A 17,268-nucleotide genomic window follows, 5' to 3' on the forward strand; every position below is an offset into this window, starting at 1 on the left:
GAAATAGCACAAGTAATAACTATCCATATTTCTCTTATTGTAACCAGAGAATGTACTCTGAAATTATTATACATTTATCATTAACCAGTCAGTATTATTTCAACCGATTTGGAATAAATAGGACCTTGATCGATCTTCTTGTTCGTCCTCCGATGAAAAATCGTCGATGTGGCTGGCATTTGCATTGATTATGAGTTCAAAGTGATATCCTTGTATAACGAACCCTGGTTCCCCATTCAAAAAAGCTCCCAGTTGCGAATAAATCCTCTATGGGTGTGCTTTTGTTTTGATTCGCAAATCAGAGTGTGGTCTTTTATAACGTCACAAATTCAGGAAATCAGGAACGATAATCGGGTAACGATTTTCTATTCCGACTACATGTACCTTTGCACCTCAATTTCTTCGAGTTAATATCGTTATTAATCTTAAAATAGCATTTTTATGAGGAGTCTATGAAACAAAGTTGATAATTATGGAGAGAAAGGGACCTTTAATATGAAATCGTAAAAATGATTTTTTATCACAAAATTATGTCGAGGTCATTTCAGGTCCTATTGTAATAAAAATCGATCACCATTGAACTCTGAAATTTCAGCAGTTTCTAGATAAACTTTTCACGAGCGTCCGTTTGCAGAAATACAGATATATTGAATTGGAAACTAACATGATTTTTTAAGCAGCACAAGACAAAAGCACGGTAGAGAATTGGTGATGCTGTTCAACTTGTGCTCATACGGGCATCGGAACACATATTTGACAGTTACAGTTGTTATAAATAAAGTAAACATTATTGTGTTGTTTTCTATGCATGAGAATGTGTCACTTTTTCTATAGGGGATTGAAAATTAGTTACAAAATTAAAGGAAATTCAGGTTGGATTAATTTAGCAGAATAGAAATTGAAGAAATATTATATGCATCGAAAACTCATTTTGTGCTACCTATCCTACTGAATCTACTTTGCTGAGATAAACATCTTTCTAGTCCACGAAAAATACAAGATAAACACTAAAAATACAAATTTGACATCCTATTTAGTTCATTGGTTGTTTACATTTGTCTGTACTCTGACACGGGTAATTTAAGTTTATCCTAGGAAACGTTTTACTATGCTTATTTTGATTTTGGATAAAATCATTGGAAATTAAAATTAAGTAAAGACATATATATTTGTGATATTTTCACGATGGATTAAACTTTGATATTATCTGCATTACAGTTAATAAATATATCATTTCATCAGTAGTGTATACTTTTTTTGGTATGTACTAGTGCATAGTTTAAGAATAGAAAAGAAAAATCATTCTATAAAAACCCTTATTAATATTAGATATTTAATTAAATCAATTAGATTGGTAGTAGTACATTATTATTTACATATGCACATTTACAAAACAACATAAACATATATATCTAGTACACTACAACTTTGAAAAAATAAAACCAGTAATAAGTTAATAAAATAAATCACAATTCTAAAAAAAAAAATCGTAATTTAGTTGAGACCAAAAAAAGTTTAGAGGCCAAATCTGAGGCCAGGCCAACTTTTGAGGCTTGTCCAAAATTTGGGTTGGGGCGAAATTAGAGGCCAAAATTGGAGTCAGGCAAACTTTAACGCCTTGCCAGGCCAATAGAGAAAGGCCAGGTTCTGTAATGTGTCTCTTTTTTAATCATGTAGAGCTTGCATTGTCATTATAAGTTACTTTTTCCATATTACCGGTATCATAAATTAGCTCAACGTTAATGTCACGGTGCGAGTCAATCGGCTGCCGTCAACAAATTATGTATAAAATGTGGCAATGATTTGTGCATATAGGGTGTACTTTAATAAAATCAACGATTGTTCTAAGACTGTAAAAATTCAGCAAAAACTGTGAATTCTAGTTGACTTTATTTCATGTCGCGTACAGTAGTTTTACAAAATCCCATGGAGAGTATACATGTACATTGATAGTGACACCACTGTCTATGGGAATATCCCGCGTTGTTTGTGTAAACGGCAAACAGGAAGTAAATGTGACACACCGTGTAACGGCGAGACCAGCCATGTGAGAATGGAATTTAAATCAAGAAGCACAGGTAGGTCTTATGTTTGTTGACATTTTCAACTATTTACCTCATTTTTAAAACAAACATGGGTTATGACAGGTAGATTGGAAATAATAGTACGTACAATATGCGTGGATACATGTACCATTTTGAGTTAATCTAAAACGTATACAACTTAGTCTATCAATAATTCCCCGGTGTTACTGCGTCTGTCAGTGCAATGGCGTAACCAGAATTAGGTCTGCATAGGAGGCATTTCAAGGTTTACTGGGGAAACGGGAGGACAAATTTATATAATATTTCACAGATCTCCTTACCATCAATGATACACAAAGTATACTGTTTAGATCTTGAATTTCACAGAATATGAAAGGAAAATGTTCTGATAACAATAGATCTTAAGTAATGTTCATGAACATGTATAATCTTTAAAGGGGCATCGGCACGATTTGAGCTGAATTTTTTTCCGAATTTCATTTTTCCGTTTTTAATGTTTAGAATGTAAATTTATTCGATACCAATTTTGATGCACCAGATGCGCATTTCAACAAATAATGTCTCTTCAGTGATGCTCAACCGAGATGTTTGAAATCCGAAATAACAATAAACTTTTTGAGCTATTTTAGGGGAAAATAGAGTGCCAAAAAAAGTCAAATTCGTCAAAGGATACGAGCTATGCTTGAGGGAGATAATCCTTAATTTTGAAATGAATTTCTAAATTTTATAACAGCAATTAAATATACATCCGTATTTTCAAGTTAGTAACGACGTACTTAGCGACTGGACTGTAGAGACCCTCGGGGACTAACAGTCCACCAGCAGAGGCCTCGACCCAAGGGTCATAATGTAAAACGTATACGGTACCAATTTTGATGCACCAGATGCGCATTTCCACAAATAATGTCTCTTCATTGATGCTCAACCGAAATCTTTGAAATCTGAAAGAACAACAACCTTTTAGAGCAATTTCAGAATGCTTAACTAAGCTATTTCTAATGATCAGCAAAAATTTGAATGTCAGGTGTCGAGGTATATGGAAGATACAGAGCTCACAATTGATTGCTATGTAAACAAAGCTGGTATCATGTTTGTAATTGCATAGGTTGAATATACTGGTAAAAGTTCATTTAAAGCAGATTTTCAATTAACAAGTGAATTCTTAACCCAATTTAATAGTTTCTAGTGTTTAGCACATATCATTTTGTTTTAAACATGCTACAGTGTATTTTATATTAAGCAATCTATATGTAAACAGAAACATGGCACGAGTTTTGTTTACATGCCCGTATCAAAGGATTGTGAATATTGTAGATCACTTGTAACACAAAAATTGATATTAAAATGTTGGTTGACCATTAGAAATACTTTAGTTAAGCGTTATAAACAATAAAAATGAAAAATTAAAATTTTAGCTCAATCAATTTTAAGATACATGTGAATATTCAAAGATCAAATATTTGTATTCATTGTGTACGAAACCTGTTTTTTTTTCTGTGTTTCCGATAATTCCATGGACCACGATGAATTGTATAATAAATGTCATTATATTTGCTGCTGTGTGAGCAGAATTTATCATCAAAAATGAAGATAACAAACTGATCAATCTCATAACTCCTATAAAGAATACAAAATTAAGAGTAGGGCAACATGGACCCCTGGGCACACCAGAGGTGGGATCAGGTGCCTAGGAGGAGTTAGCATCTCCTGTCGACCGGTAACACCCGCCTTGAGCCCTATATCCTGATCAGATAAACGGAGTTATCCGAAGTCTAAATCAGTGTGTGAAGAACGATTAAACACATTGGTACGAAACGCATCCGACAGCATTGGACCTAACGACAGATTGTATTTGTAAATTAGATCGTTATAAAGACCATAGAAATCATAATATGATTAAACAATTATTGCTGTTTTTGAGGTCAATACGATGATTTAGACACCTGAGGAGTACAATATTCACCGAGCCCGAAGGGCGAGGTGAATACTGTACTTCGAAGGTGGCTAAATCATCGTATTGACCTCAAAAACAGCAATAATTGTTTTATTATATGATTAAATGATTAAAAACCCCTTCAAGATTGTTCTTTGCTTTAATTGTATGTTTCAACGACCTATTTTTTGGTGCTATGTGGAAAAAATAATTCCTTATGTTCACCTGGAAGGTCACTTTCAAGTAAACATAACGTAGAATGATTTCTACATTGTTGGATCTCATCCAATGAGAGAGCTAGGAATTATTCAATCATATAATAAATACGATTGTCAATACTTAACATATTAATGTATAATGTTTGCCGAATCTGTTTACCTTATCACTGTACGCCCCTTTTGTTTCTTTACGCAGATACATACACGTCTGTATCCTTGAATAAAAAATTATGGTGAAATTTTGTGATAATATCTTTGTCCGAGTATATAGAGCCCTCTATATGTCTGTATAATATTGCAATGAGACATTTCGTAAAGGAATTGTAATTACTTCAAATTCATCTGTATGAAAAATTGAGTGTGATTTTTTTTTTTCTAATTTCAGGAATACATGTGCAATACTACAAGGAAGTTTATTTCACCATAAAATTGTCTAAGTACAAATATGCTTGTTGCTTTGATTAGACCATGCAATGCGAGGTCAAAGACAATCACAAATAAACGTTTTACCACGAGGAACATCCTCTTCCTGATTGCCATATGCTTGTCACTCTCAGAGGGTATTTTTATTGAATAATTTACAAAACATTTTTGTGGGATTTATCAAAGAATTGTATCACATAACATCGAAAACTTATTATTTTTGGAGTTTCAAAATATATACTCTTAATTTACACTTTCTCCTCAAAACCAGTTCGTACTATTCCAACTGATTACACCTGGTATGGAGCACAGAAAACATGCCAAGAGAAAAACGATAGTTTGACAATTCAGGAAAGAAAATCTGACGAGTACTACTGGACGGGATATCATGAAAGGATTTCAAAATGGATCAAATTGATAGGTCTCGAAAATGTATCGATATTTTATCAAGAATGCAAATATCATTTAAAATGAATCTTAAATTTCAAAAGTTAGTCATTTTAAAAATGACAGTATCTTATACATGCACATGCTTTGTAGGCTGTTACTATGACCAGGATATAGTTAATTACAAACACTTCAATATGTTCAATTCATCAGCCGGATTATGTCAGGAGTATTGCACATCGGACGGATATGCATATTTTGCAATAAAGGTATGCTATATATTTATTGATGGATAGATGGATAGATAAATAGATAAATATATTCTACATTAATATCAAAGTGTTTTCAAAATCTAACATTTTATGATGGAGAAAAGTGCATCATTTTCAGTATTCCCATACAGCTTCATTTGATTTATAACGGTACAAACATTATGGTTAGAGATAACGTTATATCTCTTACTGGTGGTTACCACCCCGGGCCGTCTGTCCTCGTTTGTCAAGCGTTTAAACATTTAACTTAAGAGTATATATTAGCATCTTCGGATAATGATGAATAAAATATATGAATTACAATGCTCTCCCTCTTTCTTTCTTTCTTCTTTAGGCCTTGAAACTTCTAAAATATAGTCCGGGTTTTATAATCTGTTTTTCTTTTCTTGTGAGAGTCGACATTAATCATCCAGTGAGACTTTATTTGATGTGTACATAGTTGTAATTAACAAAGAGGCCTCTAGTAAAACATATTCATAAGGATTTGAGCTCTAGGACATAACAATGTGGACCATCTGCTGAAAATGGTATTTTGATGTTAAACATGATATACGGTGCATATGAATACACACCCATATAATTATTCACAGAAATTATAACATACTTTCCATCAAATTTCAAGTTTTAAAAAATTTAGATAAATCTTCAAAAATATTTATGAAAACAAACTGTAGTCATTCAATGATTTGATTTCAGTCTCGACGTTGTCATTGCTTAATGGTTCTTCCAACTACTCATTCCACGATACCTCACAAACCGTTATGCAACTTTAGTTGTGAAAACAAATTTGATGATAAATTATCGACTGAATGTGGAAGCAATATGGCTTTTAATGTTTTTGGAACAAGTAAGTGTAAACAAGAGCATGTATATATTTAAAGCAATCAACTTTGGGCACCTAGTTTATTATTATGGCATTAACGCCATACTGATTCACTTGAATTCGTTTCATGTATGTTCAAGTTAAAACCAGTTTAACCGATGTATAAATCAATAACATAATGCTATCTAAAATTATGTGCCATTTTATAGGAATATTTTTCAAATTCTTACTCCAATAAGTTAGTATTAAGATACCACCGGAAAACTGTTTTATTCTAAATTATCACAACGCAGTCATGGGATTTCGAGGGTTTGACAACCGAGTATTTCAGGTTCAGACGATACAGTTACAGTGTATAGATCTGCGGTGTTTGGAGGCGATACAGTTACACATTATACAATACTTGTAAATCCAAAAAGTCCAGTTAATCAGTCATTGCAACATGAATTCAAAATATTAAATTTACTTGTACTATGAAATGCCACAAAATTTGTTTTAATAATTTCTATCTATATTATCTTACATTTTTCAGTTGAAGAGGAATTTCATGATCAATTACAATACAATTGTCTCACCTTGCAGTGTGGCAATAAGAGTAAAAGGTTCATAACAGAAAATTGCAGGGATGCTTTAAATGCACTATGTGGGGAAAACCTTGGTGAGTAGATGATATGCCAATTTGATTTTCAATTGTTTATGTCAATTTTTATAACAGAAAAGTCGGGCGCTTATATATATATATATATATATATATATATATATAATCTAAAATATAAGTAAATATCCACACAAGTAATAGTATAATAAAGAAAAAATAGAACGTCGAAAATAACGGTATTTATTTGAGGATACAAACCTGCATTAAACGCTCCATAAAATACAAAACTTTATATAATTTATAAACATTTTCACACATTATAAATCTGTTTCATTTGATTGTTAACACATAGGTCAGAAGTCAACTGCTATGTAAACAAACTTGTCATAATTATTGTACATATTGTATATTTTTTATCTTACACAGACCAAAAGTTGGCTGTGTTTTTCTTTTACTTTTTTTTTTCTTTTCTCATGTATTATTTCATAATGTTATATCATGACGTCATAATGATCTTTGTTAAAGCGACAATATAATCCGTCAGGTTTGACGTCATAGTTAAATCTATAATGTGTAACTAAGCAATAATGTCATAATTCTTGAAAATTGAAAATGAAACCGGTAGAGTTATTTTCGGCGTTCTAATTTTTCTTTATTATATATATATATATATATATATATATATATATATATATAACCCTTACTTTTACGGTCCTTGGCGCTAAGCATAGGTCTAAATTTGTGGTCCCTCACCTAGAGCTGGCGACGTCTCTTTATGAGTAAAAAACTCTCGACGGGGTGTAAAAATCAAAAGAATCAATCAATCAAACAGACATTTTGTGATATATGCCTTCAATTAAGGAAAAAAAAATGTCTTTCATGTCTTAGGTTATGTGGGCAAAAAAAGCGTCCCGAAATGTGTATTAACGTCGAAATTATCCCTTTCTTTTGTTGTTATTCTCTTTATAAATCTTTTTCCTCAATATTCAAATACTTGATTATAATTTATCATACCAATGTGCACAAATCTTCATTTTTTGTAGAATTAGACTTTTTACACTAAAGGTGGAAGATCATGGTATTTTTAAGGTATATTTGGAGAAAATCTTTTGAACTTCCGTCGCGAACCATAAACATGCATGTGTCCAATTATTGAAATCATACCTAATATAGTGTAGATTCAGATTTTTATTGACTGTATGTCAGTCTTATGTAAACTTGAGTAAAGAGGAATCAAGTTTGTTCGATTACCAGATCATAACTTTTTGAAGGGGTCATTTGTGGAAAAGGAAGACTCTTTTGAAGACATTCCCAAAATCTCATTTAGAAAAACTAAACTTGCGCGTAAGCATATTCATACAGTGTATTTTTAAATTTCTTCAACTGTTGACTCTTGGGGTCAGCTCAGCGTGTTGTCACATTAAGGAATTGAAACTTAGTATTTCATAGTGCCCGATGGATGGTGGCATTGTCATCCTGGAAAATGAGGTTGTTTAGAGGGAACAACGGGCCACAGTTCTGAATCCTGTGTTTCTATATTTTTGAGCATTTTTATTATCATTTACAACAGTTAGGTACCCACACTACTCCACGCTATACACGCCTAAATCATCAAACTTGCCTTGACCTGAGCACCAGGGCATATGCACTGAGGTAACTAAACTTCGTCAGGATGTCTCCACATATAAACACGACGATTGTCTCCAATTACGACTTTACATTCGTCCGAAAATATCACCGTATTCCGGTGTCCTTTCAATGTCCAAATTGATTTTACCCTAGCCCAGGAAACACGATTTTTCCGGTTCATTGCAGTGATTTTGATTTTCTTCCCCGACCCTTCTGTTTGTGTTGGTTTCGTACAATCGGCGCTGAACAGTCCTTGATGAAACAGTTGAGTATCTACCCTGATTAAATGAATATGTAATGTGTTGGGTTTTTTTCACGGAAACACACTGTTCTGTAATGTCACACGCAAAAGTTGTCACCCATTTCGGGCATCAAGCTTTCTATTCCTACCAGACCTTGAAGGTTTTTCCACAAATCCCTTGCCAAATAACGGTTTACTGCATTATATACAATATTCCGAGGAAGACCTAAACTCATGGCTATCATTGAATATTGTTCTCCACGCAAACATGTTTCCAATATCAACTCTTTTACAGGTGTCGACAGATCAGGAATTTTCCCCATATCGAGAGCAGACGACAATATCGTCATTTTACACACGTCACAAATATGGGAAATTCTATGCTAAAAATGAATATCTACGTCAATAGGGCATATTGTAAATCATGAATGCTAGCGATAATACTGTGCATCTTTTAAATGGGGAATGGCGTTATTTGCGTTTGTTCATAAATATGTGGCAGAATGTTGTAGGTCATCATAACGACCATAAAATTTGCGAAATGCTGACTTTAAAAGAGATTATTGAACCACCTGTTACATCAATTAATTTTTCAGTTAAGGTAGCGACGGATAGCAACCACGTGATCAGTAAAAATTGTGTATTTTCACGTGAATTCATTTTCCGGAATTCCTTACTCCGTCATAGAATAGTCGAAAAACAAAAAGGGGTTCCGAAAGTGTTTGTTGCTGTGACTGACTCGCCTAGAGAAAATATGCACGTACCACATAAGTATACGTCAATATCTGTAATAATGGTAGATGAAATGTTTCATCTGTGTGAAACTTTTTGCTAATCGAAATGTTAAACCAACCACCAATCCATGTACATAGATGCGCTACGTAAACAAAGTTGTTGGTTGATACATCGTAATGTCCGAGTGCAGCATGCTGCGAGATTAAATACCGTTTATACAGTCATTGAGAGGCTAAACAAAGTTTCTTGCAAGAAGAGGAAGTTGGTGGATGCATTCAACTTGGACAACGAAATCATAGTTTCGTTTGGTGAGTGAAAAAAATGCCATAAATTTGTATTCAAAAGTTCAACTCACATTTCCTCTGCTATTTCACAACGCGATTTGTAATAACATCTTTAAGTTTAAACACACGACATACACAGTAGATGTATTATTTTGTATGTATATATGTATTCCATGTGTGCTTAAAATGTAACCCCCACCTGTGCATGTGATTGTAAACGAACGGATGTCATGTAAATGTATACCACATTTGTAAACATGGGCTCTCACAACTCTTTTATTAAGAAAATATCGTTATGAAAATAACCGTTACGAAAATAACATACCTTGAACTACATGTATAAAAGTAATGAAAAACAAATATCTGTATATACCTACTATCTAGGGGTATGAGGGAACCGGATAGAAAGTGGAGGGGGGGGGGGCATGTGTTGAATTATAATTCCCTCGACTATAGTGTATATACATATACTATTACTTTGAAATTTCAGTGACCTAAGAAATATATCAAACCTGAGGTTTCGTGTTTCACACAAACATGTAGGTTGGCAAAACCTTTTTAAAAATAATGTAAATTAATCACAAGTCTGCATATGCCCTCTCATAGGCAAAGGTATGCATTGTATGTATAAGTAAGATATGTATACTACACGTATGCCCTTCTCTTGACCCACATTTTGTAAATAAAACAGATATGATAAGTCTATGGCAGTTTATGAAAACATATATACATGTCATCTCATATTGCAATTTATAATTTTGAAACATCAGTATAAAAATGTTCACTGAATATGTGTTGCGACACAATTTTAAAATTCACATTGTCTGACGCAGTCTAATTACTCAATGGTATAATATAGACCTAACTGTGCAAATATCAATTATGATGATCTTTTTTCTAGGCATCAGTCTGAGGACCAAGGGAGGTTAGATAGGACCAGTGCAGGTTGATGTGGATTTCGAGTCAACAAGTATAACAGCAAGAGAGGTACTATATTTTCTTTTGATAAACATTTGTAAAGACAATTCTGAGTATATCAGATATTCATCTTTTTTGCTATATTTAAATATATTTATCTATATTTTGAACAGGTACTCCATTTACAGTGATGATGACATATCCCCTGGACCCCCACAACTCCACAAATTTAAAATTGTTTGATCAAGTTCCGAAGATTAAAGAACTACTGCAAAATTTGGGACTTGGATGAAAAACATTAATTCACTTATATGAGCTCAGAGCAGTGGATGTTGTACAACATACTTTAAACTAAATTGTGAATTTGAGGGAAAACAAGTACATGTACTCGTGTATTACATGTACATGTCTTTTGAAAGACAATAATATTGCATAGATGTAAAGGAAATTTCAATGTTGATTATTCTTTCTTAGATATATTAGTAAAAAATGTGCACATGATAGAATATCAATTTTATAACTTCAATCAATGTGTTCGAATTTTCCTTGTAATTCAAAATTTAGTTGAAACATACATCATTGATACATTAATGTATATCAAATTTTTATAAAAGTTTCATAATGGAACTAATTCACCCCCCCCCCCCCCTTATACATACAGTGAACATAGACCTTCACCTGGGGAAATCTACTGTTAGTTAATGCAATATACATGTACATGCATTCTCAGTTATCCAATAGTGAGTTTTTGGTTCATTGTGAAACTACAATTAAAAATCTTAAACTTATGAAAGACACACTTATCTGTGAGGGCAAGATGACTCAGATGGACTTACATGTAGTGATCCATGGCCAGTCCATGGGTCTCTTTCCATTGATATTAATTATTTATTGAAATATGAGATGGTTATTTAAACATATTTGGTGTATTATACTGTATAGTGATATACATTTCTATAAAAAAATATGTATAGGTAATGGATTTGGTCCAGTTATTACAAGAAATTGTATGAAAAATAACTAAATATTTAGGCAATCATTGTGAGTGCAAAAAGGTCAACTGCAATAGCACACACTATATATCATTCTTAAATGGCTCATAGAAACTTCTAGTATTGTGAATTTGAATGCTCAATGTGGTAATTTGGGAATGCTTAATCATTTAAGGTCAATAGTTTATCTCTGCTGACTGTCTCTCTTAAAATTCATTTGTAGAAGGGAGGGGGTAGGGTTACAAAATCTGACATAGTTTCAGATTAAACCTCATTTGGTATATTTTTTTCCATTCAATATTTTAGATACTACTTGACTTATTGTAAAAATGAAATAAAATCAGAAATTTCATAAGCAGAATTTTGTTGTTGTCAGAAAATATATGCCTGGTAGTATTTGAGAAACGCCATATTTAGGGTAAATTTGGCCATTTGCCAAGTCGAATCATACCAATGTTTTCCTTAGATGCATTTTGAATTTCTGATCAATGTTGATTATTTGTCTGTTTGTGTTTAATTTACATAACTATATATGACAAACAATATTTCTGGTGTCAATAAAAATTTTATTGGCTTCTTTGTTAATTTGCTCAATTTTGGCATTTTTTGCCTTTTGGGGCTGCAAAAGAGGGGATTTCAATCTCGCTTTCCTCGAAAATTAACCTGATTACTTTTGTTGGTTTTTTGATATGTTTTAGGATAAAGTCAAAATGTTATAATAAATAAAATTGAAAAAATTCAATGAGCGTTTTTTTTGGAGCTAGCTATCAATAACTACCTTAAAACCCTTGGTATAAAAACTGATCATAGGCAGAATATGCTCTCGCATGTCGAATCAGGCACAATCGCCATTTACAGGTACAAATGGAATATTGTTACAAAAATATGGGAAGTTGACGTTGGAGAAGTTCATTCCGTAAGTGATAAAGTTGAGTTGTGATTTTTCCATTAATGTTTATGTTCAGTAACTCAAACTTTTCAAATTGATCTAATCCACGTGAAATATTGCATTGCTTCAGAGTTCACAATCATTTGGCCAGACAAAACCCATGTGATAAGTCTCTACAAATATGAACCTAGCAAATTCCCCGCAGTCATGTCGTACTAGTATAATAATGTTAACGTTTTGGCTTTTCAAAGTGCGAAACATCAATTTGTAGTTTGTGACTCTTGTCAGTCTAAAGTGCTTGGTTTACTTTCAATTCGTGGTCTGGTTATTTACTTATTTATCAGTCCAAACATCCGATTCAGTTTAAAATCAAAATATTTCAACACCTAACCGTAAATTCAACATCAACTGAAAATCTGATTATAGTGACTGGTTAAGGTACGATTTCGAATTTCATTTGATGTTTTCTGACATTTTCATTTCGCGACTTCGGACAGTGTACAAACTGTTATTACAACTTGATTTCAAAAACGCTTTCAATATCAATAATCTAATGATATAAGTCGTACGTTTTCCACACGCTTAGTACACAAAACGATACCTTTCTTAAACTGAACGAAACGGTTTCCACACAATATGATACGTTTCATACATGGAACGATGCCTTTTTACACGGAAATTACACGCTTTCTACACGGAACAAAACGCTTTATATGATACGAAACTAAAACGCTTTTGATGTGTAGCAGAACGTTTTAGGATCTGTATTGGTAATTAAAAGTCGATAAATTTCATGTCAAGAGCATATACATGTATCAATATGATTCAAATTGCCAGTATAGTATTTGTTTAATTCTAAGAATCCAAGGATGTCTAACTTACATCTATTCTCAGTTTATGGTCATGAAATCTACTTTTTCCTACTTGTAATAACGCCCTCTAGAGAATGAAAGCTAAATATACTATTCCATATTATATATCTTAGACCGTGAGTCGGTCATGAAATCCTAAAGTATCCCCCTAAAGATTTCACAATATCGGTGTGATACATTACAATATTACACAGTACATCCTTTTACTGATAAAAATATGAAAATATTTGCCACTGCACAATTCATATTTTGCTTTATGACTATAACAAACAAGTTATACATCATAAATATGCATGTATTTACAAGAAGATACTAATTACAGGTTGTGTGTAATTGAGTTTTATTTGATTAAATTTTTGGCGATGCTCTTTTGATGCATGATTTCTTGCAACAAAGTTGGATATGATGATTACAATAATGCAGTGATGAATACGGGTGGATAAGTGCATGCGCAAAGCTAATATAAAACGCATTTCGTTAGATGTTACGTTTATAGAATGAATATTTGATCATTATTTTTAATTGTATTGTGATCTAATGTTCTAGCTATAAGAGATACATATTGTGGATGGAGGAACCAATTGGAGAAATGCATAGTTACATATAATACCTATCTTTATGGAGACGTTGACGTAAGAAATGCTGCAGCAGCTTGTCAGAACATACATATGTCATTTGAAAGTCATCATTGGATAGGAGTCCTGCGAGAGCAATATCAATCGGAAGACAGAGGCAAATCAGGAGATCTTCTTAACGTTAAAGCATTCGCAATTAAAGTTTCTTCTTTTATCCTCACCTCATGTTTTCATTAATGCTGTTATCTATCATATTTTGATTTGAAGTAGACAGAATATGTAAAATATAAGTAATATAAATTTCATTACACATCAGCAAGCAAACATTAATGTTATTCTGATATCAAAATTTGCCATCTGTAAATACTGCATGTGTGTGCAACATGAAATCCGTGCCCTAACTTGAGCTCCGTTACAAAGCACTATACATTTAATAACCAAAGGGCTTTTGGTGAGTAGGAAAATGATAAAAATTCTATACATATAATATTCATTTAAAAAAAAAAATATGGTGAAACATTTAGAAAGAAAAAGTATTTCTCGTCATAATGAAAAGATGAAGATAACGAACATTGATCAACCTCATAACTGCAATAAAGAATACAAAATTAAGAGTAGGATAGACATAGACGCCTGGACATATCAGAGGTGTAAAGGATAAGCACCCCATGTCGACCGTTCACACCCGCCGTGAGCCCTGTTTCTCAATCAGGTAAACAGAGTAATCCGTAGTCAAAGAATGGCCTAACAATCTATATGAAAACGTCGGACAGCTTTTGAACCAAAGATAGGTTGTATTGGTAAGTTATATCTTTATAACAACCATAGAATTTGCGAAATGCTGACTTCAGTCGAGACTATATATTAAAACACTTGTAACATCAACTTTTGTCAGTAGCCTGCCTCGGTTTAAAAACTGATCATACGCAGAATAAGTTCTTGTGTATCGAATGAGTTGAGATACATAAACACTATATACAGGTGATGATGGAGGATTGATACATAAATATGGGAAGTTGACGATGGAGAAGGTCAAGTAATCGTGTTTGTCATAACTTTGAGCTGTTTGTTTGCTGTGAACATCTATGTTCAATAAAATATCTAAGTATAAAGCAGCTGTGGAAGACTAGTGTTTTTCATTTCGAGTTCATGATCTGATATATCTGATTATTCGTCATTTCAGAATCGTTGTGGGCTAAATAATGTAAATCTAACATACGATATATCAGCATTTTGTAATATGTTTTATTTGTTTTTGCAGGACTAAGCAATATATCCAAAACCCAAGTCACATTGTGTCAAAAATGCAATAGAGATGGATGTATGTTCACAGATTGTTACAAAAAATTACGTAATACGGTATTTTGTAAAACGGTAAGGTATTTATTTCATCAGTAAATTCCAATGGTGAAATTTTTTTTGTCAATTAATGCAATCTAAAATCCATTAGACTCAAATAGATTTTGTATTAACTACAGTTGAAAGTAACTATTCCACCTCAAGGCTTTGCGGAAAACGGTAATTAATTCATTTACATACTTGGTTTTTTTTTTTGGTACTAGCGTTTCAATTCTGATATTTAGAAATTAACAATGTGTTTAGATACGTCTCATTAAAGCAAACATATACTACTTTCAAGCTATCATTCGAATATCAGTGGTTAGTTAACTTAAGTAGATTTTCCTTAGTTAACTTGTGTGTTTGTATAACCTTGCGCCCAAGACTGGGTTGCTCAAAACTTTGGTTAAATTTAACCATTGGTTAAGCTAACCACTGGTTAAATTTACTATCCGCTGAGTAACTAACCACTGGGCAAAATTATGTTGCTCAACGTGAGTTTAGCCCTAGGGTAGTTTCTGTGGAAACGAGGGGGTTATTTACCGAATATAAATAACCCCCTCGTTTCCACAGAAACTAGCTCTAGTGCATACTAACCATCGGTCAAGTACATTTAACTAGTAGTTAGTATCCCGTAATTCAACAATAGTCGTCTGGACATGTAAACAATAATGGCTGCTGCGAATGTTAATGAAGCGGACAGAGAACTTTTCACCTAACTTAGTTTTACAAGTTATTTTCTGAAGTCAACCGAGGCAGTAAACTCGAAAAGGAAAAAAAAAAAGAGGGGAGGGGTAAAGAGTTGAGAATGTGAAAGAGATATACAGGAAGATTTGTGTGAAAGGAAAAGAAGAAACTGTATGCAGAAAACTCACTGAATATAGACTGGAGGGGGTCCATCTCCTTTGTTACTCGACCCTGTCTCAGAGAAAATTATATAGATCCACCGGGTGTCAGTGACTTTATTCATCGGGATTTCAGGAGGAGTTGAGGATGGAGGTCTCGGTATTCACGGTAGGCCTACATTATTGTATTATTTAAACTCAACTAAACCAAAACTGCACTTTTCCTAATACAAATACCGAGAATTGAAATACAAGTGGAGTATTTCATTTGCAAACCGGCTTCTAAATTGTTTTTCCTCTGGTACACCTAACACGAAGTTGTAACTTAATCCAACAATATAAATTTTCAGTGAAGGCATCACATAAAGTAGGCATAATTAACATAATCTGCACACGTACATGATAATGTTGGAATAGCTAAAACAAGTCGATCTATTCGTAGACATACCCACAATGTGAAGGTCACTGTAATCTAAAAAATAGCTCCTGTAGTATTTGGGTCCTCATAGAATTTATTCAATCTCGACAGTAGAAAAATAATTTGCATAAATTTTAATACACTGAATTCGATGTTTTTTTAACTTCAATCCCATTTAATTATTTCTACTTGACATAACATATATGCAATAATATTCTTCAGGAAAACTATCGCCTCCACCACTTTTGACCCCATAGATAATTTTGTCCAAATAAACATGATAAATTAAAAAGACTATTTTACTGTACCCTACCTCTTTGATCATCCACATGTAGTTATCTTATCTAATATGTGTGCTATTTCATAACAAGTACCTGGAGGGTTGTTGTTGGTTTTTTTTGTGCTTTTTTTTAGGAGGGGGCGTTTGTTTTTTCACAGAAGTAAAAATTATCCGTGAGGATTGTGACAATATTGATGATTGCTACATTCTTTAATGTATTATTTCTCTAAGGTTTACTTAACTTAGACAACGACTTGAAATTCTCAAGTTCTCAACGCCATCTGTCCACATTGTGTTTTTGACACCTAATTGAGTGATCACAGGTGTATAACCTGTTTTTAATCTACTAAGACTACCTGTTTGCCTTCAGTTAATTTAAACGCATAAATAAAATCCTAATTTCAATGTTTAATTTTCTTTTTAAAATATTAAAGATAAATAAATAGAATTGATAAAATAAATGAATAACTATGTACAATACAAAATATGTGTGTACCTGATTAATAACTCAATTTAGCTTAAATTAATTTAATTACCAGTTTATCAAAAATTG

The 17,268-nt window shown here is 32.8% G+C and overlaps 1 protein-coding gene across 2 annotated transcripts in view; it reads left to right on the top strand.

The window, feature by feature from the left end:
• The first annotated feature begins 1,888 nt into the window (after positions 1–1,888).
• Positions 1,889–17,268, top strand: part of LOC125655765 (uncharacterized) — a 54,915-nt gene continuing 39,535 nt past the window's right edge. Inside the window, exons 1-9 of one of the 2 annotated variants that reach the window (XM_056143531.1) lie at positions 1,927–2,078; positions 4,582–4,756; positions 4,891–5,040; positions 5,160–5,275; positions 5,975–6,125; positions 6,634–6,759; positions 13,806–13,991; positions 15,096–15,208; positions 15,313–15,352. In XM_056143531.1, the coding sequence (XP_055999506.1) occupies positions 4,642–4,756; positions 4,891–5,040; positions 5,160–5,275; positions 5,975–6,125; positions 6,634–6,759; positions 13,806–13,991; positions 15,096–15,208; positions 15,313–15,352 (997 nt within the window). In that variant the 5' untranslated portion in view covers positions 1,927–2,078; positions 4,582–4,641. Of the gene's footprint in view, positions 2,079–4,581; positions 4,757–4,890; positions 5,041–5,159; positions 5,276–5,974; positions 6,126–6,633; positions 6,760–13,805; positions 13,992–15,095; positions 15,209–15,312; positions 15,353–17,268 lie in introns of both variants that reach the window. The other variant, XM_056143530.1, reaches the window with a different exon arrangement.

Source organism: Ostrea edulis, chromosome 7 (assembly GCF_947568905.1).
Source record: "Ostrea edulis chromosome 7, xbOstEdul1.1, whole genome shotgun sequence".
NCBI lineage: Eukaryota > Metazoa > Mollusca > Bivalvia > Ostreida > Ostreidae > Ostrea > Ostrea edulis.